General features: G+C 43.2%; 1 protein-coding gene across 7 annotated transcripts; it reads left to right on the plus strand.

The window, feature by feature from the left end:
* The first annotated feature begins 536 nt into the window (after positions 1-536).
* HUWE1 (HECT, UBA and WWE domain containing E3 ubiquitin protein ligase 1) lies at positions 537-22,204 on the plus strand. 7 transcript variants are annotated; one of them, XM_011140518.3, is made up of 44 exons: positions 537-1,865; positions 3,280-3,361; positions 3,511-3,729; positions 3,936-4,175; positions 4,249-4,311; positions 4,418-4,642; positions 4,750-5,021; positions 5,098-5,374; positions 5,525-6,169; positions 6,245-6,514; positions 6,608-7,117; positions 7,213-9,857; positions 10,048-10,288; positions 10,374-10,527; positions 10,617-11,847; positions 12,401-12,536; positions 12,646-12,751; positions 12,838-13,128; positions 13,243-13,387; positions 13,520-13,661; positions 13,769-13,895; positions 13,976-14,125; positions 14,208-14,354; positions 14,471-14,668; positions 14,950-15,130; positions 15,199-15,543; positions 15,628-15,850; positions 15,940-16,120; positions 16,450-16,819; positions 16,910-17,086; positions 17,182-17,800; positions 17,889-18,067; positions 18,175-18,356; positions 18,488-18,547; positions 18,633-18,725; positions 18,788-18,915; positions 19,064-19,301; positions 19,401-19,676; positions 19,787-19,975; positions 20,052-20,239; positions 20,329-20,462; positions 20,565-20,730; positions 20,832-21,022; positions 21,112-22,204. In XM_011140518.3, the coding sequence occupies exons 2-44, from the start codon at positions 3,317-3,319 to the stop codon at positions 21,212-21,214; spliced, it is 12,702 nt and encodes a 4,233-aa protein (XP_011138820.2). In that variant the 5' UTR covers positions 537-1,865; positions 3,280-3,316; the 3' UTR covers positions 21,215-22,204. The 7 variants fall into 7 exon arrangements, with proteins under 7 accessions (XP_011138820.2, XP_025160679.1, XP_025160677.1 ...); XM_025304894.1 differs by having other exon boundaries at positions 16,486-16,819; XM_025304892.1 differs by having other exon boundaries at positions 14,471-14,641.
* The last annotated feature ends 95 nt before the right edge of the window (positions 22,205-22,299 follow it).

Below are 22,299 nucleotides of genomic sequence, written 5' to 3' on the forward strand. Positions count from 1 at the left end.
TTTGTTAATAATTATTAATTTATAATTTATCTTTATTAGTAATTATTAATAAATAAATTAATTTTGCCTATTTCTTTGATAATACAGATTGTATTAACTGTAATGTATAAATTTTTAGTGAAATATTAAAACTCAGTAAATAAATATGTTTCTAAGTTTAAAGATTCAATCAGTATGTCATTACCGTGAAATATCGGATTGAATATCCGATACCTCCGATGTGCTAAATTTTTTTTCAGAATTGCTTCTATTTGTGTAACGAAGCAAAATGACCAATGTTAGCGCATTCTTTTCATATATGGCGAGTTTGAGCGATTATTCATACAGCGCGTAATCCTTTTCATAAAATGTTGCAAGTTAATTGGCTACATGTTACGTGACGCAACAGACATGGTGACGCGTCCCAATCGTGTAAGGTGTCACGCGCAATTCAAACTCATCATTAGTGGCGGAGGTGAGCGCTGATTCGTCGGTGACCTTACGGCCGATTCGCAATCGTACACGGCGGGTTCGTCGTATTCGCACGTAAATGGTAACCATTCGGAAGCATCGCGGTAGCGCGCATCGTCGCGGTCGCATTCGAAGAGGTTGACACGCAAGCTCGAAGATTGTTCTGTATCGTTCGACGCGACGAGAGAGGCGTTTTGTCGTGTTCCATAGCTCATTTTTTTTGTGGGCGGTTGTCGATTACCGCGCATATCGACTGTTACGGCGGCATGCAAATGACTACGCGACTACTCGTGTGCTCACGATGAAGAGGTGAGGTGAGGTGAATAACATCGTTGGTGAAGAGGTGCGCACGAGTTTAACGGCACGAGCGAGCGAGTGAACGAGAGTGCGTGCGTTGGTGCGTGCGCGCGCGCGCGACGAACGCGAGAGACAGCGTGATAACACGCATTGACGTATACATCGTTCCGACGAGCGTGAATCTCATGCGTGCGTGTGTTCTTCGGCAACGGTGCAACAGCAATCGCGATCACACCGAGTGACCGTGCCACGCTGAGAAAAAATTGTGATCGCGCGAGCATCCGAGCGGATAGATTGAGATAGAGAGGAAGAGAGAGAGAGAGAGAGAGAGAGGGAGAGAGAGAGAGAGAGGAGCCAGATAGCGAGGGGGAGAGAGAGAGAGAGAAACGTCGGTTCTTGGGGACCAGTCCGTGCGCCAAGGTTAAAGAAGAGGAGACGATCCGTCGTGTGGAATGCCCCGCTAAAATGGCGGTGATCGGCATCGTCGCGCGGTACTAGAGAGGAAAAAAAGAGGTGGCCGCCTGCCTTCGCAGGCCGTGCTCGTTCGCGGTTTTGTTTTGGCTCGGCCGTGACCGCGAGCCTCGCGGAGAGATCTGAGCCGCGGCTATCGGCCCTTCTTCGTTCGACGCGCACCCCCGATCTCGCCGGTTCCCCCTGCCCCCTGCCTCCTTGACTTGCTACCACTGGCCCCCTCTCTGGCGATCGTTCTCGCCTACTCCTTCTCTGTTTCGTTCCTCCTGCCGTCTTTGTCGGGTCGTAGATCGGAGTCGCGCGACGTATCAACGTGCGACCGCGCGAGTCGTTAATGACAAAAAGCTGGCTGACGAGACAAGGATCTACGACGGTGGATGCAGCAGCGACGTTAGAAGCGAGGGCAGAAGTAACGACAGCAGCAACATCAGCAGCAGCAGCTACAGCTACAGCAACAGGAGAAGCAAGTACTATCAGGCTCGCGGGTTCGACGCGACCGCGATGCCCGTGCCGCATCGCCACGCTCTTGACGTGAAGAAGCGCATCGGCAACGCAAACTTGCGGACGTACGACGAGACTAGTGCAAGCAGCACCGCGTTATCACAGAGTAAAGTTGGCGATACGAAGGAACGGCGGCTCGTCGCCAGGTGAGATACGTCGCTGGTTCGCCCTTTTTCCTCTTTTTCTCCTTCCCGTTCTCGATCTCGTTCTCTTTCTCTCTCTCTCTCTCTCTCCCTCTTTCCTCTTCCTCTCTCTCTCTCTCTCTCTCTCTCGTTCTCGCCTTTCTCTATCTATCTTCTCTCTCTCTCTCTCTCTCTCTCGCCATGTACGCGAGCGCGCGCGAGACGACGTTTTTTTCTGTCTCTCTCTCGATTCGCGCGAGAGAAACCCTCTTCCGTTTAACTGTTCGAAACGGCGCACGCCTCTTCTCACCTTCAGCGCTTATTTACGAGGGCACGAACGAGATGTAGCAGTGCGAGCGACTGCCGCCGAGGCTCTGTTGTTACTTTACCGTTTGCTTCGCATAGGTTAGGCGCATCCTCGCTGATGACTGTGCAGATTAAGCGTGATTTCGATCTGCCGAATCTACGCGTCACCTCGTCCTTCGCGTTGCGCGTTTTTTCCGCAGTGTAAGCGTCGCGAGAAATAGGAGCGTTTAAGCGAGGAGTGACTTTAATAGAAGAGACAAGGAGAGAGAGAAAGAGAGTGAGCGAGAGAGGGGGGAAGAGGGGGAGAGAAAGTCATGAGCTTGGTTTATTGTTTAAGTAAGAACAGTGTTACAGAGTTAAGAAAGTTTTCCCAAGTTTTATATTACAACTGATTTCGTAATGTTGGCTTACACATTCGCATTTTAGAGACAAAATTGTACAAGAGTTTGTACAAGAATGGTACATATAATGTGGTTGTTTGTTACCAGCTATATAATTCAATTTATTTGATCCTGTATTTTTGATCCTGTCCTAGCTTGCTTTTGTTTATTGATTCTGCCCTTCTGTATTTAGTATGTACACAATATTATAAGAAAGTCACGAAAGTTTAAGGTCATAAAATCAAACATGTATAATTTGTTTTGTGATGTTCTATCTGTTAACTGCAAATAATAATATTAAATAGATTCTAATTATAATTTGAAGCTATTTTGTTGGTTGCTTTTTAGATATATAAAGACATAGTTTCAGAATGTATATTTGTAGTATATAAATCTTCCTGTAGTTCGTCTAGTTATGTACAAACAGAGAAGTTTGCTTTCAAGAACTAATAATCTATAAGATGTTCTATTTTATTGTAAGGATCAAATAAATGTACATAACAGCATTTGTATCCAAGAACATCTTATATTTATATACTTCTTGTATACTTCAATAGATGAATTTGAGGATATTCTAACTGAATAACTCATTATGTGTCTATACGTGTGTACTACTTTTATCACTGTTTACTTATGATAATTTAGGATCATACAATATTTATAGAATACAGTAAAAGTATAATTTATTAGGCTGCAATATTACATGACTGAATCATACTTATATTAATTGCAATAATGTATTTGTATTTTAGATATTAAATTTGGAAAAAAATACACTAATACATCAAGATGAAAATTGATCGCAGCAGACTGAAAAAATGCACTTCTGAAGTGGTAAGTGTTTTGCATAATATCTGTTCCAGTGTCACTAATTTATACAAAGGTTACTAAGGATGGGAGGGAGATTAAATTTATTTATATTTTATTTAGATTAATATTTTAGATTATTTTCTTAATGATATAATAATATAATAAACGTTTAGCCCACAGAATGTCAAACACTTATAAACAAGCTACGCTCCTGCTCTCATGCAGAGCTGTTAGAGGAGCTCAAACAAATAGATGCATGGACCTTTGGGAAATGTGAATTGTTTCATTGGATCGATGTCTTAGATCTCAGTGACAGTATTTTAGAAGAGGCTGCAGCAAGGAGTCCAGATAATCCATGGGAATTAGCATGTGATCTTCCTCAAAATAGAGAGGTTTGTTTAATAAATAATTTATTCATTAGCATAAGAGCCGATGGGAAAATATGTACTATATTATTTTGTATAATAGTCTAAAACTATATACACAATTGTATAAAAAATATTGTGTATATATACATATGTATATGTATATGTACTCAATGTGTATTGTGTATATATATATATATATATATATTTATATGATTATTAATTTAATACAGGCAAAGGAACTGCTTCTCTGGGTTCTTCACTTCACAACATTGTTGATTGAGCACTCATTCTCACGGCATTTGTACAACAGCATGGAACACTTGGTTACTTTGTTATCAAGCTGTGACATGCATGTAGTTCTCGGTGTATTAAATCTCCTGTACATGTTTAGTAAACGCAGTAATTTTATTACACGTCTAAATAGTGACAAACGGCAAGCTTTGCTCAGCAGGCTTAATCATCTGGCCGAGGTTAGTGATAATTTAGGTTAACTTGTATTTTAAAGATACGTTAATTGATTATACAATAAATTGGTTACTTTAGAGTTGGGGAGGCAAGGAAAATGGTTTTGGCTTAGCAGAATGCTGTAAGGAATATCCAGAAAAGGTAAGTGATTGATATATGCTACAAAATAATAAAAAAAAAATTGTATGCAAAATGATATTATTAAATGCGATGTAACTTAATATTGTTATCATTGTTAATTTTATAGCCATTTCCAACAAGTGCTACCACGCTACATTTTGAGTTTTATGCGGAAAACCCGACCGTATCGGAACCATCAACAACCGGTACATCGCTTCCTAGTACAAAAAAAGTTGGTCAAGCGAATCTTGTAACATATATACATATAGAAGCTGTTGACAAACTTGGAAAAACCCCAGCACAGATCATGAATGACTTGTTGAAAGTCTACAACGTACCCCAGGAACGACAGGTAAAAATATCCATTAGATACTCTTTCTCCTGCATAACTGGAAAGAGATAAAAAACATTGGATATGACATACTGGATGGTATTTTTAATCTCGAGACATGTTTTTAGATGGCTTTATTGACACATATAAGGCTGGCACATAGTTTTTCGGATTACCGGAGACGATTGCAATGCGTGCAAGCGCGACTTCAAGCATTATCCGTGCTTGTATATAGCAATGCGCTGCAGGAAAATGCACATAGTCTCCTTCATGCTGGACTTCTTGAGGAACTGGTTGAATTATTAGAACTCCCACACACCCATCTCGTTGAAATTCGTGCTGCAGCCTTGCGTACCCTTACAAGTATCATACATTTGGATCGTAATCCACATTTTCCCAAGTGAGTATAGATACTTCTGATCCAGACGGTGACAAATTTATTTCGTCTGTGATATGATGCCAACCTTTACTTTCAGGAAACCAGGCTCGCGCTTAAATATGATAATAGATGTCACTGGAGCCAGTTCATATCATGGATTCCTCCCGGTTTTGGTCCGTACATGTATAACGACGTTGACCTCACCGCAATCGGACGGACAGCCTTTTCCATTGCCCCTTGCGACAGCCTTATTTAGTTTCTTGTATCATCTCGCTAGTTATGAAGCAGGTGGAGAAGCACTTGTTAGTTGCGGTATGATGGAGAGTCTTTTGAAAGTCATAAATTGGCCGGGCAGTGAACTGGAACACATTACGGTAATACTTGATTCAGATTCGGTAATGTATTTCCTCAATATTTCTCCGCATTTTGTAACTGACTGAAAGAAATCATTTACGCAACTTGTGATTTATATTCATTCTATGTACAACGTCGGATCATCGCATTTTTTTCATTTTCATTTACAGTTTGTGACGAGAGCAGTACGCGTCATTGATTTGATAACCAATATAGATATGCAAGGTTTTCAAACACATGGCGGTTTGGCAAGCTTCATTAACCGTTTAGACATGGAAGTCAATGTGTGTAGAAAAGAACAACCGTTTGAGATAGAACCGTTGCTGTATCAAGACACTCCGCAAACTTCACGAGAGAGATCAGTGGACAGGGAAGAAGAATCGTCCACTTCACGACGCGTACACGAGACATTCGACGAGCGAGAGGAGTCTTCTAATCCTATGGAATTCTCGGAAGATGAAAATATGAGTTCTAAAACGGATGAAAAAAGCGAACAGCAACCGGATTATTCTGCCGCTAAGACGGGCAAGACGTGCTTGCCGCAACGAGCAGCGTTATTAAAGTCAATGCTAAATTTCCTCAAAAAAGCAATTCAAGATCCGGCATTCTCTGACAGTATACGACATGTCATGGAGGGTACGCTACCGTCCTCTTTGAAGCACATCATAAGTAATTCGGAATATTACGGGCCATCGTTATTCTTACTCGCTACTGATGTCGTGACTGTGTACGTTTTCCAAGAACCTTCCTTGTTGTCGTCTCTACAAGACAACGGTTTGACTGACGTAGTACTCCATGCTCTGCTCATAAAAGAAGTGAGTGTTGAATTGTCGTTGTCGAGAAGAGTACATCAACATCATCTGACAATTCGTCGAAACTTGATGTTTCAGGTTCCTGCCACTAGAGAAGTATTGGGCTCGCTACCTAATGTGTTCAGTGCATTATGTTTAAATCAGCGCGGTCTCGAATCTTTTGTGAAGCGTCGACCATTCGAACGACTGTTCAAAGTACTTCTTTCTCCGGTTTATCTGTCAGCAATGCGTCGACGACGAAGTGCCGATCCACTAGGTGATACAGCTTCTAATTTAGGCAATGCAATGGATGAGCTGATGAGGCATCAACCAAGTTTAAAAGTGGACGCCATTCAGGCTATTATCAAGGTATTATTTGTGGCGAGTAGCAAGTGTGCGCTTCCTCAATACACCTCAACTTTACATCTACTTTCTAAATACGTCTGCGTTTGCTTTTTCCAGTTACTTGAAGAATTATGCGTTTTGGGCTGCGATCCTCGATACATATGCTGGCGTGCCGCTAGTAAATCTGACAATTCACCATCGAATATCACCACCGGAAATCGTCAATCCTCCGGTCAGTCAGTGGGCGTCGGAGTAGGAGACTCCGGTGGTGCCGGAGGTGGCGGTGGTGGTAGTAGCAGTGACGAGGAAGAGGAAGACGAAGAGGAAGCAAGCACCAGTTCGCATCCTCAACGCGAGGAACAACCATCGCCGTCGCCCGCACAACCTGGGCCTCCGCCTCAACCAAGGGAAAAAACTCCTATTGCTTTAGTTGAATACATTCACAATGTTATGAAATTTGTGGATGCTATTCTTAGCAATAATTCGACCGATGACCACTGTAGAGAATTTGTTGGTCAAAAAGGACTTGTACCGCTGCTCTCGATTTTGGGTCTACCTAATTTACCTGTGGATTACCCTGTCGCTCAAGCAGCTCAGTCTGTAGCATCAGTGTGTAAAAGTATTCTGGTACGTTCAGTTCATATATATTTTTTATTTTGAAGTTGAAGCGTTTTTACGTGTGTAAATTGTGTATCATGAATGACAACATTTATGTTTGGCAGAACCTTGCACATGAGCCAGCAGTTCTCAAGACGGGTTTGTCCCAATTGAACGAAGTACTGACCTTACTGAAGCCGCTTCATAGTCATATGGAGTCACCCGGCGGCTCTGTCCTGCTACATGAACTTGCGTCAGCACCGAATCTTGAAACAGCGTTCACGAGCGATACCGCGACACCTCTTTTGCACGCAATGAACGCTGCTCATGGTTACGTGGTAATGTTTGTTCACGTTTGTCGCACCAGCCAAAGCGAAATACGAAACCTCTCCATGAATCACTGGGGTTCCGACGTTGGTCTAGCCGTCCTTGATGGTTTGTCCGATCTGTACATGTCCCTCGTTTGGGAAAGTACGTTGCTACTCGCGTTATGTAGCGAAGACATTATCCCAGCTGGATGCGAGTTCGGGAAAGAAGATATGGACAAGTTGATGCCCCCAGAATTGAAAACCGAAGGTGAATCGTCCACATGGTCCGGCACAGCGTCCGCGGATATGGGCAGCAACGGAATGACCACAGCGATGGAGGCACTCAGCACAGATCCGCCACCAGTACCGATGGAAGTAGACGACAAGCCAAACGTGAGCACCGGGAGAGCATCACCAAATAATTATCAATTGAAATATATCAAGCCACTTCTTGGAGCGTCGTCGCGACTTGGCAGAGCACTTGCAGAACTATTTGGATTACTTGTCAAATTGTGTATGGGTTCTCCAGTTAGACAACGCAGAGGACAGCAAATGCCATTGACGCCCGCTCTTCCGTCACAGGCCGCGAGGAACGTTGCCTCCTCTTTGAATGGTCTATTAACACGCGGTTTGTCGTGGGACAAATTACCTCCGTCGCCGATACCGAAATTCAAGTTGACTTTTCTCATCTGCTCGGTTGGATTTACCTCGCCGATGCTGTTCGACGAAAAGAGACATCCTTATCATCTGATGCTTCACAAGTTTGTTCTTTCGGACGGCCAAAGCTCGTTCTTCGCAACTTTCCACTGGGCGTTGTCCGGCGGTGGTCAATTTGCGTTAACAGAGGGTTTGGAACACCCAAATTTACCCGATGGTACTGGTGAATTTCTGGACGCGTGGTTGATGTTGCTCGAGAAAATGGTTAATCCTAAAGCCATTCTGGATTCACCTCACGTCGTGTCAGCCAAATGTAGCGGTATGTTCAAAGAGCCTCCTTTTGAGCCGATCAAGTATCTCACTGAGATACACAAGAAGGCTTTTGAGGCGGTGATGCTCATGTGGGGCAAGAAACCACTGAAGAATTACGGCGCTCGCATGACCGAGTCCATCTTGTCTATTTTACGACATATCTTGCGAGGAGAGAAGATCATTAAGGAACGCACCGAGAAGAAGGAGGAGAACGTAGAGGGTGCAGTAGCGAGTGGCAGCGGCGGAACGAGCGGTATCGCTAGAAGCGGCACTTCCGACCGTAGAGATGAGCCGGAGGCAGATGTAAATCCAGAGTACCTCAGACAACTGATGGATATGGGCTTCAGCAGAGCACACTGTATAGAAGCATTGATGCATACATTGACGGTCGAACAGGCGACGGATTATCTCCTGACAAACCCTGCAACCCTTCGTAGGCCTGATGCTGCACTGAACGACGTTGGTGGACAGGTAATGGATGTAGAAACAGACGACGATCTCATGCATGCGATAGCAGTTTCGTTGGACTCACCGGACGCGCACAAAATCGGCGTGGGAATCGAAGAGTTCGGTCGTGAGACCACCATAACGGAGAATATAGACGAGTTTACGCACAGCGCCCTGGAACAGTGTTTACATCTGTTGGACCTCATGCCGGACACGGTGTATCGAATTTGCGATCTCCTGGTGACCATCACGAAGCGTAACGGTGACGAGTGGCGGGATAGCATGCTGCGGCAACTGATACGCGAAATCGGCATTCTAGTGGATCATCTGATCCAGATCGCCGAGGGTCAAGACGAAAACGCCGGTACACGACTGGTGGAATGTGAGGAGGCCAACAAAGTAGCTGGTCGGATCTACCTTTACACCCTCTTCTTCGAGGGCACGTTCCAGGAGATGCGAGTGCCGTGTGCGCAGATAGTGGAGGAGTGCGCGATACTGGATAAACTTGTGCGATTGTTGGTTGTAAGCGAGGGTCCTCTAACCGCGACCAAGAACAGACTCGCAAAGGACAACAAGGATAGTGGTGCAACGACGAGCGGCGTAAAGACGCCCAAGTGGTTGGCACCGTTGTTACTGCTGATAGACCGTCTAGAAAAAGTGGCCATACTGACGAAGCGGAAGCAATTGATGCACAAGGTCACAACCAGAGCGTGGAAATGGTTTGACTTGAGTACCGGCAAATGGACTCTCTATTCACCGATGAACAATCGCATCATCAACGACGCGTATTGGGCTGGCGAGTCGAGTGTGCGGATTTCGTGTAGTCGGCGTCGTTATCTCATCACTTTCTCCTGCATGACGCAGGTAAATGAGGATACTGACAACAGACGTCCTATCACGATGTGCTTCAAACTGAACACTGGAAACAACGAGGACGGTGGCTCAGGCTCCGACTCCAACATGGACACCGATGAGAGCCCGATAGAGGAAAAACGGAACACAGTGGTGCAAGGATTGGATCCTAGCATAGCGCCGAGTATCGTACGGTAAGAGAGATCTCTGTTACGCGTGATTAGAAAATCATACTTCGTAGAGCGTAGAGCGTAGAGCGGAATGACTTTGGTCAACTTGAGCTTATAGAGAGAGAGAGAGAGAGCCTATAGAGTTGTAAAACACGTGCACGTTGCCGGGCACGATGAAATAAATTGTAGTCTTACTTTATGAACGTTGTTACAGTGCGTGTGTGAAGTTGTTGGCAATCCCCGTCGATCGAGACGCTTTACACGCTTTGATGAAAGTGTGTTTGCGTCTAACGAGAGATTACAAAAATGCGGAGGTATTCGCGCGCGAAGGTGGTGTAAAGTTGCTTCTCGAGATGACGCATATGAGCAGCTTCACTGGCTGCATAAATCTCAGTACTTTGTTGATACGGCATACTCTGGAGGAGCCGCGTACGCTTCGTCTCGCCATGGAGAAGGTATTTGCTCGCACAATTGCGCGCACGCCATGTTAATGTTAACGACGCGCGTAACGATGTATCGTTTATATCTTCCTTGTTCCAGGTTATTCGCACCCGTACGCAGATCAACATACCCCCCGCGTACAAAGAGATACTCTTCATGACTCGCCAGATCAGTAGCGCTGTTTGCCGTAACCCGGAAGTGTACAAAGAAGTGTGCGAAAATATCCTCAGAGTCGACATAAGCGTCTTGAAAAGTGAGTTTCGCGTTTATTCGGATTTTCTACAGGCTACCGAGATCGATCAAGCCCGATGAAATCCCGATTGTATCTTCGCCGTTTTTCAGAAGATGACGTCGACAATAGACTGGTCGTCAAGGCCTTACCTCCTAGTCACTCTCCAGCATTGCCGATGGTGGAAGAAGTATCTGTGGGTGTTATCCGTGACCTATTGAATGCGTTAATCAAACCGATGCCCATCTCGTCGGACGACGGAACGATAACCCCTACGAGCCCCGAGAAGAAGTCATCGCATTCGACATCCTCCTCGGCGATAGGCAACGCGACGTCGTCGACATCCTCACGGCGAGACGTGCTGCGAAACAACACAACGACTACCAACGATCCTCTGGACGACGACGATCAAGTGTCACAAATTATTCCCTTGAAGATATACACCGACATCGGTAGTAGTAGCAAGGTCGAGCCGGAGGAAGCGAAGAAGCCCGTGCTGACGAAGTCTGCAATATTGAAGATATTGGCGGAAGCTGTTAGGTCTTACGGCGCAGTGGCTAGTCTTATCACTGAACATACGTATCGAGCAGGGCAGAGCGAAATGGTGGCCGAGGATACAACAGCCTTGGCGTTCTTGCTTGACAAGCTTTTACCCATGTTACCAGAGAACTCTAGCGATCGAACTTGCAGCGGTATGGCACGAATGTTGATCGCCGCTATCGCGTCGTGCAATCATTCGCCGGATGTGCAAACGACTCTGGTGACTGAGGTGAAGGCAGCCTTGACGAGGACACTCGCGCTTCCCGAGAGCTCCGAGAAGCACGCGCAATTACAGCTGCTGATCGGCTTGATCTCCACTATGATCGACAGTTGCCCACCCACGTCGCATACTCAGCTAAGGGCATCTCTGAAAGCCCACCAGTACAATAATGTCAATTATATTGTCCGGATAATGCTGAGGAAAGGTATCATCACTGACTTGGCCAAGATTCCACATAGTCTCGATCTCTCCAGCCCAAACATGGCCGCCACGATCAACGCTGCCTTAAAGCCGTTGGAAACTTTATCGCGCATCATCAATCAACCGATGCCAGGAGCGGTTAACAACAAATTTACCAAACCGAAGAACAGGACAGTCCAGGAAGAACCGATCGGAGAACAGACCGGCACGACGACCTCCGAAGCTACGCACGCCGTGGGCGAAGAGGCCAACGAGGACGCGGAAAATACCGAGCACGACATTTCCGTGACCGCGGAAAGTTTGGAGCCGGCTTCCGAGGGTCAAGTGCACGAGGAAGGCGACGAGGCGGCCTTGGAAGACATTATGGACCAACTTCTCGAGAGGTAACGCGACACCCAAATTAATGAAAATAATCAGATTCCGACGAACGTCATGCAATTCCATAGAGCCTCTCTTTGAGTTTGATCAAGCCTGTGCCTGTAGCCGTAACTAACAGTAATTTCTATATGGCGAATGATATTAGTAAATTGAATATATTGATGTACTCTTTCATTTAATAGAAATGAAACATTAGTAAATTGATTTAATAGAAATGAAACATTAGTAAATTGAATATATTGATGTACTCTTTCATTTAATTTTAGAAATGAAACACTACTGGCGCGCACAGGTTGCATCTTATGCGATTTTCTTTTGTAACATGTGTGTGTTTGCCTAAAACCGAATCTTTTGTTTTGGATTATACGATTTATCAACTGAGTGTTTCTACGTGCGGACTTTTTCATGATGATTTAAACACGAAATGCCTTTCTTTTTCTGAGTTCTTTTTCTAAGTGAGAATTCTTTTGCCTTATGTGTTGCACGCGTTCTGCGAATCTTTCATTTATTTGATAGGCCCTTAGATCGATGAAGGCTGCAGTACTTATAATCAAGTAGTGTAATGTTTTCCAGGGACGGCTCAGCCGTGGCGGAAGAACCATCTTCCCGCCCTCATAGGCCAATGGACATTGACGACGAGAGCCTTGCCATGCGTGATGCAGAGGGCGATTTTGATCCCACTCGAGATACTACAGTAAGAGTAACGTCGCTTTTTCTCATTTTTTTTTTTTTTTCTTTATAATTGCTGCTTCCTTCCTATCTTAATTTCTGAATTCACTTTGAATGAGTCTCTCTTTTTTTAGGAGGACTTAATGAGCTCCGATTCAGACTCCGATAGCAATCCATCTGATGATAATGAGGACGAAGTGCAGGACGACGAGGACGAGGAGGAGGAAGAGGAAGACGATGGTAGATAAAGCAGCCTGATACACCACAATGCCAGCCGAAGTAGAAAGATCGTATATCTTTTAATCCCATTTATATTATTATCGCAGGTGAGGAGAACGAAGAGGAGGAAGAGGAGGAAGAGGAAGGTTCGTCCAATTATGAAGAGGATGGAATAGAATTTTACGAGGACGCCGGGGAAGGTGGCGTGTTTCGTATGTTCCCGTCTAATGAACGTGATGGTGGCAATGTTGTTATGATACAGCACAATATCGAAAATCAGGATATCGCGAATACGTCTACGCCGGTTACTACGAGGCCGAGTCTTCCCACATGGAACACCACATTCCCGTTACCATTGGGTCTGTTTGAAGAACCTCCCACTGTTTCCGAGAACAACGGTAAGAGAACGAAACAGAGTAGTGTTACGTATATTAGTTTTCTCAAGAAATTTCATTCTTGTGTGATCGTACACACGTTCTTGTATGAACAATCATGTCTCTTCGTGTGCGCAGGTATCAGTACTCATCCGCTATTGATATCGCAAGGAAGTTTGGACACCGCAAGCAACAGATCTCAACGTGCTCTACGACAGAGACGATATCAATATCTCCAGTTGTCTAATCCGCGCAGCCCGAATCCTCCTGTAATATTGCAAAGGTACGTTGATATATTTTGAATACTTAATAGTATGTATAATACTTAATAGTAGTAATGTATAAAAATGTTAAATGTATTTACTTTAACTTGCGATACATCTAACTGTACCTTCTTTTCTTTAATATGATTTAGGCTCTTGGGTCCAGCCGCGCAGACTCTTCCTTTGTCCGCTAGTCAAGTGTTGGCATCGAGCTTCAGAGACACGCGGGTTGTCGTCATGGATAACGGACTAGGAATATTTACTAATCAAGAGGAGGAACAAATCGATTATGTCGTACGTATATATAATATGTGCATCGCCATGTGTGTATGACAGCTGTTTACAAAACAACTGTTTACAAAAAAAATATTTTCTCTAAAATTAAAAATTGTGATTGTTAGGATCAATCCGGATATCTCTTTGGACCAAGCCTTGCCGCGACTTTGAATAATATACCAACCGCGTTGCATTGGTGGATCGAAGAGAGCAAGCAATTAGACGGGGACTCTCAACCAGACTGTTGCGTTGGTAAGAACGAGATGCGCGATTTTTACGTTGTGCGTTCGTATAATTTTACTGATTTTACTGATTCAATTTTCGTTGAAAAGGTGTCGTCCATAAGTTGATACCTGGATTGGAGAAATACAGGAACGCCGAGCTCGCTGAGCGTAAAGAAAAGCGTAAGAAACAACATGGATCTGAAAAGGATAATGAGAAGGACAGCAAAGACGAGAAGGAACGTTTAAATACTACAGAATGTAAATGCATTTTCTATGCACGTATTTTTATTTAAATTTTCGTTCACACTGCTCTTCAAGTTATGCTCTCTCAATATTTCAGCCGGTTCGTCCAGTTTGATACAGATGGACGAACAACGATCATCCGCATCCACGTCACAAAGAACCGACGCCACTCCGCTCGTAGCAGGCGAGGAGACGACCGTAGAAACAACGAGGCAGGAACGCACACCGGAAGAGGACATAATCGGTATATTCGCAATATTCGAGAGAAAAAGAAAGAAATAGAGCACACGATTTTTTTCTATTTATTTTTTTCTCGATAATACATACATGGCGTGTTTCTATATGTCTTTTACATACTAGATGTAACAGGTGAAATGGAAGTAACGGTTCAAGAGGACGAGGAACGACCGCCGCCGCCGCCGCCGCCAGAAGACCAATCGTCCTCGTCCGAGAGCAGAGACCCACGTACAGCAAATCGTAATCCTACCTTAGAGCTCGCAGAGAGTATCGTCGATTCAGTGTTGGGACCGTGTACGTCGGAAGCAACTATCAGATTAAGTAATATATACATACATATGTGCATATATATATATATATATATGTGCATGCACGCACGCGTGTGTCAGTACAAAGGAGGTCATGGTGAAGAACGTTCGAATTGTTTCGAATTGGTTATTGTGCGTGAACATATCTGTCTTGTAATTACGTTTCTCTTTCAATCATTCTATCTCGATTCTTTTTAGAATATTGTCAGCTTCAACGCTGCTCGCGACTTGTCTATATTCCCATGAATATCAAAATCGTATAACCATTACACACGATGCATCTCATTTCAACAGGGCAGCCTGTACGTAGCGCAGAATCGACAAATACCACCGAGTCATCTAATCGCGCCGCTGCACCGATTGTAGTAGATTTTGGTCAGGAAACGAGTGAGGATCTGTCGAGGGAAAGTAGTGATTCGGCCGATTGGATCCGTAGACTCTTGACGGACGACAATCAGTCTAGCGTTGAACGAAAGTGAGTGATAAAGGCTTAAAGCACAAGTTTGACTGCAGGCAGATTATCAACACGAATATCCATTGCAGTGCTAACGTTGTCAGTCAAGACCCTACGTGCTCGACGTCCGAAACCACCACTACCACCACTACTACCTCCAACACGGAGACCTCGGAGCAGTCGCAACAATCGTCGCAGCAGCAGCAGCAGCAGCAGCAACAATCACAGCTACAGCAACAACCGTCACAGCCACAGCAGCAGCAGCAGCAACAACAATCACAACAGCAACAGCAGCAACAACAACAACAACAACAACAACCTCCGCCACCCAATTGGCAACCTCAGGAGCAACAGCTGCCAGATGGTGTAGATCCATCATTTCTGGCTGCTTTACCCGAAGATATGCGTGACGAAGTCATTGCCGAGCAACTCAGGTAAAGATCTTTAATTCTACTTGAGACTGGCTGGCAATTTCGTGTCAATGTCTTAGTATTAAAATTAAAACGATATGTTGACAGGCTTCAGCGCATCAGACAACGTGCCGCTGTAGTCGAGGAACTCACTGGACCGGTTGAAGTAAATCCCGAATTTCTAGCCGCTTTGCCGCCCGCTATTCAGGAGGAAGTCTTAGCGCAGCAACGCATGGAGCAACAACGACATGCAGCTGCTTCGGCGAATCCAGAGGATCCTGTGGACGCTGCAGCATTCTTCCAAAATTTACAACCTTCCCTTCGACAAGCTGTTAGTACAGTTCGTCAATGAAATTTATTTCCCTTGATTTCCATAATGACATTCGATTGCTAATCCCAACGTTATATTTGTTTCTACAGATTTTGACAGATATGGAAGAATCTCAAATATCCGTCTTACCGCCAGAATTAGCTCAAGAAGCGCAAAATTTGAGAAGAGAGTGGGAAGCACGTAACAGACATATGATGCAAGAAAGATTTCTTAACCATGTTAGTCAAGGCAACACTGCTCTTTCTAGCATCTTGCGGAATTCCGGTAGAGGTGAGTCTTCGTGCGTCGTTTATATCGCATCAGATACAAGGGTATGATAATACGTTAATTCTGACAGTAACACCAAGCGTCTTTCAAGCGGGCGCACTGTTATAGTTCAAAATTATGCACGAAAAAGAAAAAAAAAAGAGAACAATTTCAGCTTGCAATAAGTACTTTAATAAATTTTAAATAAAGATTTTTGGCAATATATATGTCCGATAGACGACGTACTGTGTTGCCAAAGTCCAAAATATACACGTTACCATCAGTATTAATATATGAATGAAACGGTTTCGCGTTGAAACGTTATGCAAAAGTCGAAACATTTGTCTCGACAGCTCGAGGTGGTGGTACACGTTACGCTATTCATGCAGTACCGCAGAGGTCTCAGTGGAGCGCCTGGAATACTCGTGGCGATGCAAACATAGCGCACCAAGGTGCTGGCCTACGTTTGAGAGGGCGACAGTTACTCGATCACGAGTCAATGGCATGTTTGCTAGTATTACTCTTTGTAGATGAGCCGAAAATTAATACGCTCAGATTACATAGAGTAATCAGAAACCTCTGTTATCATGGCAGTACGAGAGAATGGGTAGTAAAAGCTCTGTTGAATATCATGGAAAGAAGTAATGACGAAAACAAAGATATTATAGCAGATCTTAGCGGAAAATTTAAGAGAAAAGGGCTATTACCTTCCATGGATCTATGGTAAGATAGATGTGCCCGCTTTTTGTTTTGTTTCTCAAATGCGATATGTTCTTTGCAACGATAAATAAGTATTAACAAATCGCGTTACAGTTCTCCAAAGATATTTGACCAAAGAAACAACACGCAATCGTGGCTGAATATCAGTATCGACGCTGCACTCGGCTGCAGAGCTAATGTGTTTCATATAATACGTCACGCTGGTAAGAAGTCTGAGCGGCAGGGTAATATTATCGCTATTCACCCACAGGCAGCGCCTACAGTTTGCAGGTTAGTGTGTTAACTTGAAAAGCTTTATTTGAGCTTGCTGAATACAGATAAACGTTGAAATATACAATTTTATGTTTTGTTCTGTTAAATCACAGGCATACCTTAGAATTGTTGATATCACTAGCTAAGAGTTTCCCTGGATACTTTGTGCCAATAAAATCTAAAGAGTCAGATGATAAAGATAGTAATAAGGAGAAAGACGTAAATGCTAGCAAAGAGGAGGGCGGTGCGAAGGGCAAGTCGACGTCAAAGATAGGAAGGAGCGATCTTCCGGACTTCTGGGACATGCTACTGAAACTAGATTCGTGCGCGTCCAAGAAAGGAAAGTCGGTCGCGCGGACTCACTCTAATACGAATCTAGGAAACGAACCGGAACACGGAATAACAACGTTCGAGGCTTCCGCGTTTGGTCAACTCATCTCGATGCTCAACTGGTCCGTGATTAAACGAAGCAGTCAACTGACGGACAAACTGCTGCGCCTTCTGTCCTTAATCTCCATCGGCTTGACGGAAGTGAATCCTTATCGGCGGCAAGAAGGCACGAAGAACAAGAAAACTGAAGTCAATAAGGAACACAGCGTCGCCGCACCGGAAGGCCATTTGAAACTTGCTGTACAGGTTTTGACTAGCAAGAGTTGTTCTGAGGAGGGTTTGGAAGATGCGACAGCATTGTTACTTAATCTGTCTCATTGTCCAGATCCTACAAGACAATTGGTACGACATTCTTGTATCACGTAAATTCGTATGATATAAAAGCGTTGAGCAAAAGGTAACATGGACATCAATTTTTTTCTTTCATTAGATATTGAAGTTACTTCTGGAGGGTGCAATGGAGCTGGCAAATATGGTGTGCGAACATATCAATGATTTGATGATGGAGCTGAAAGTTTTGAATCGTGAATTAAGTCGAAGGAATTCCTTGGAAGACCAACCATCTACTAGTACCGGTGGAAACGGTGGCCGAGGGATTCTGTTAGATAGGTAAAGCATTTTTGCTTTACTCGCGCAATATCTTACGTTCAAATGTAAAAAAAGCACGTCGAATATACATACGTCTGTATGTTTACTCACGAAAGGTTCTTTTCTAGATTCACCAACGAGAACGTAGTTGTCACTGCGCCAAGCAAAGTTAAAGCCGGAAGTGACCTTCAATTGCCATCAATGGCCGCTCTTGTTAGCAAAACGTCTAGTCAGGCATTCTTCTTGAGAATACTTAAAGTCATTGTGCAAATTAGAGAAGCTGTACGTTTAGCAAACACAAAGAAAACAGGTATTACATAGAAACGAAATCCTTATAGCTTAGTGTTGCGTGTTCGAATCTGTTAAATTTCTCCATTTTTTTTTTATATTAAATATGCTACAAATTAAATAAATTAATTAAAACTTCTTTTCCTTTTCAAGCCAACCAAGCATCAGAAACAGCTATGGACACAGGCACAACGAGTAATGCACCAGAAACAGGTGGTGATTAACGTTTCTATTTCTTTTCTGCATCACTTATCTGAAATCAGTCATTTATATCGGAAATTTATATTTTTCTATATAGCCGCCGAGAATGTTGCGGATGTTGACATTCCTATGGATACAACGCAAGCGAATTCTTCAAATCTTGACAATTCGAAGACGTCTTCTCGTAATGGTAAGTTAAAAATCTTGTTGTTACTATTGTATATAATTAAATTCGTTGTTCGTTATTTATAGATGAGGAGAAAGCCGCACTTCCTCTTTTAAGTGAGAGTTTAGTATTAGACAATTTATGGGAAACACTTAGTGCTTGCTTGCTCGAGTTGGAGTACACGCCCGATCACCATGCCGTCCTTGTTTTACAGGTAAAACATGATGTTGATTTCTCGAAAAAAAAAAAAAAAAGAACTTTATCGTCACATTGTATCATTATATATATTCGTTTATTGCGTTTATTTGCGAATCTTTTTCTGCATATATTCCATGCGCATGTCTATGTATCCGACATTGCAGCCCGCTGTAGAAGCGTTTTTCCTGGTACACTCCTCGTCGAGTACATCTCGCGATCGCCACCTTAATACGAATAGCGAGACTCGAGAAGTTGTACCAGAGTTGGCGCCAGTATCACCGATATATTCAGACAATGAAGGTACTTCACAAACGGAAGCCACCAATAGCACATCCTGGGATATAACCCCTGCACCACAGAAGACGTTGCCTCCGGATCAGTTGAAGTTCCTCAAATTTGCCGGTATGTGTTTTGATTGTAGCAATAAGCAAAACTTATGCGTTTGTGCTGCTTAAGTATATATTAATGATCTAACATTATGTATATATACCCCACTTTCAGAAACGCACAGGACTGTACTGAATCAAATCCTACGACAAACAACTACACACTTGGCAGATGGTCCATTCTCCGTATTGGTGGATCACACCAGGGTATTAGATTTCGACGTGAAGAGACGTTATTTCAGAACAGAACTCGAGCGAATGGATGAGGGTATCCGCAGGGAGGAATTGGCGGTTCACGTTCGTAGGAGTCATGTTTTCGAAGATTCCTTTAGGGAACTTCATCGAAGGAACGCTGACGAATGGAAAAATCGTTTCTACATCGTCTTTGAAGGTACACACTTTTGTTTATTCCGACGCTCTGCATAAACTGCATTGCACGAGCCAACACACAAACATCGGCAAATATTAAATAAAATATTTATTCTTCCGTTCAAATGAAAGGCGAGGAAGGTCAAGATGCGGGAGGATTGTTGAGAGAGTGGTACGTGATCATTTCGAGGGAAATTTTCAACCCTATGTACGCTCTGTTCACGGTCAGCCCTGGTGATCGAGTGACGTACATGATTAACTCCTCTTCGCACTGTAATCCTAATCATTTGTGCTATTATAAGTTCGTAGGTCGAGTAATCGGTAAGTTCTCGGTGCAATTTGCAACGCAACGTTTGTATAAAAGAATGGCTTTAACAACTTGCTCCACTTGTTACAGCTAAAGCTATTTATGATAACAAATTATTAGAATGCTACTTCACGCGTAGTTTTTACAAACATATACTCGGCATACTCGTGAAACATACAGACATGGAAAGCGAAGATTATAGTTTTTACAAAGGACTCGTCTATCTTACGGAGCATAACATTTCTGACTTGGGATACGAACTAACATTCTCCACCGAGGTAACGTGACAATTATTTCTCAGTATAACTTGATTTGTACACATTTCACATTGAGATATCCCTAAAGATACTTTCTTATTTGCTCTCAGGTCAATGAATTCGGTGTCAACGACGTACGAGATTTAATACCAAATGGACATAATATAGTTGTTACGGAAGAGACGAAACTCGAATATATTAGACTGGTGTGTCAAATGAAGATGACTGGAGCAATTCGGAAACAGTAAGTGAATTCAAGATTCTAATGTCGAGAGTGTTCACTTTCGATAACTTGCCTCGTTTTACGTATTGTGCTTATATATTTGTTATACTCTCCTCCCCGTAGATTGAACGCATTCTTGGAAGGCTTTTACGATATTATACCCAAACGACTGATCTCTATATTTAACGAACAAGAACTTGAACTGTTAATCAGCGGCTTGCCTAATGTAGATATCGAGGATCTTAAAGCGAACACCGAGTATCATAAGTATAGTGCTACGTCTCTACAGGTACGCTTTTGTATTTCTTTTATTACTATATCTTAATCGACACTTTACACGTGAACGATTCGTCGACTTAACGTTTGTTTTGTCACTTTCACCTTGCGCAGATTCAATGGTTCTGGCGTGCACTACGCGGTTTTGATCAAGCGGACCGTGCAAAGTTCTTGCAATTTGTTACTGGTACGTCCAAAGTGCCGTTGCAAGGTTTCGCCGCGTTAGAAGGCATGAACGGTGTGCAGAAGTTCCAGATCCACAGAGAGGACAGGTCGACCGATAGGCTTCCTTCTGCCCATACTTGGTAACTATAGAAATAGATGCTTTTTTTTTTTCTTTCTTCATTTCCTTGTGAGCGTGCGTGACGATATTTCTAAACTTATTAAATTGCAGTTTCAATCAACTGGATTTGCCAGTATACGAGACGTATGATAAACTGCGAACAAATCTGCTGAAGGCGATTCACGAGTGCAGCGAAGGATTCGGATTTGCATAAGTTGTCACTGGTACGTTCTTATGAAGGCAATTCACTAGTAAGGACTCGGATTCGCACAAGTTCGTGCGAAACGCTGTTGTCGTATATTACTAAGCAGTTTATCGTACATGTGTTGTCCTGCCTGTTCAGAGTACGTTGCGAGAGTTCGGTCTTGTATAATTGCGCGTTCATGCAGTCCAATCGGTGACATTCTGGCGACACGCTTGGTCTTCAATCAAGATCTAACGGAAAATGTTTAACTCGATATATACATATAGATACACGAATATGTATATACGTATAATTAATTATTATGGTGTAATTACGTGAGAATAACGTTTCAATGATACCCGAAGCTAGGGTTTATTTTGTTGTGGAGGATCTTGGAAGAAGCGCCGAGCTTAACGATAATTCCCTACAAGGAAGGATAAGGAGGATTAGTTTTTATGAGTAAGATAAGGATAAGATTCACGCATAAGTGTAATAGTTAGGTACTTTAGTTTGTCATAAGGAGTAATATAGGACGGAGAGAATGTAATATACTGCACTTTAAAAACCAGCGATATGTTTTAACCGGTTCGATAGTTTGAATAGTGATACAACGGTGGCAACGGCAACGGTGGCCTGGTTAATTACCGAAAAAGAGCAACAAAAGCATAAGTGAATGAGTGCCTGTGCGAGTGAAAGAGAATGAGAGAAGGAGAAAGTGACAATGAGAGAGCGCGAGCGAGCGAGCGAGAGAGAGAGAGAGAGAGAGAGAGAGAGAACAAAAATTAGTGGAGATGTTGAGCCTAAAAAATTTCACAATACAAACGCTATCCTTCCCCCGTAAAAGGAAAAAAAAAGATATATGGTTGTACACTACTAGTATTAATAATTGTAACTAATTCTTAATTAATAGTAATGGTCATTAAATATCATTTTAATATTAATCATTCGAAATGTGATGTTAAACATGTGTAATTTCTTTTCTCTTGAGATTTAACGAAATAAAGTTTACAGTTGAACAGACATTACTTTATAAACACATCGAACGGGACAATATTGGCGAGACACGTACAGGCACCGTTATAAGATTAATTATCGAGCTCCTTTCGAAATTGTTA

Source organism: Harpegnathos saltator, unplaced genomic scaffold (assembly GCF_003227715.2).
Source record: "Harpegnathos saltator strain DR-91 unplaced genomic scaffold, Hsal_v8.6 scaffold657, whole genome shotgun sequence".
NCBI lineage: Eukaryota > Metazoa > Arthropoda > Insecta > Hymenoptera > Formicidae > Harpegnathos > Harpegnathos saltator.

Coding starts and splice junctions, on each gene's coding strand:
- HUWE1 (XM_011140518.3), top strand. CDS start 3,317: ATGAAAATTGATCGCAGCAGACTGAAAAAATGCACTTCTGAAGTG. Junction 18,916..19,063: donor ATGCCGTCCTTGTTTTACAG/GTAAAACATGAT, acceptor CCGACATTGCAG/CCCGCTGTAGAAGCGTTTTT. Junction 19,677..19,786: donor TTTCTACATCGTCTTTGAAG/GTACACACTTTT, acceptor TTCAAATGAAAG/GCGAGGAAGGTCAAGATGCG.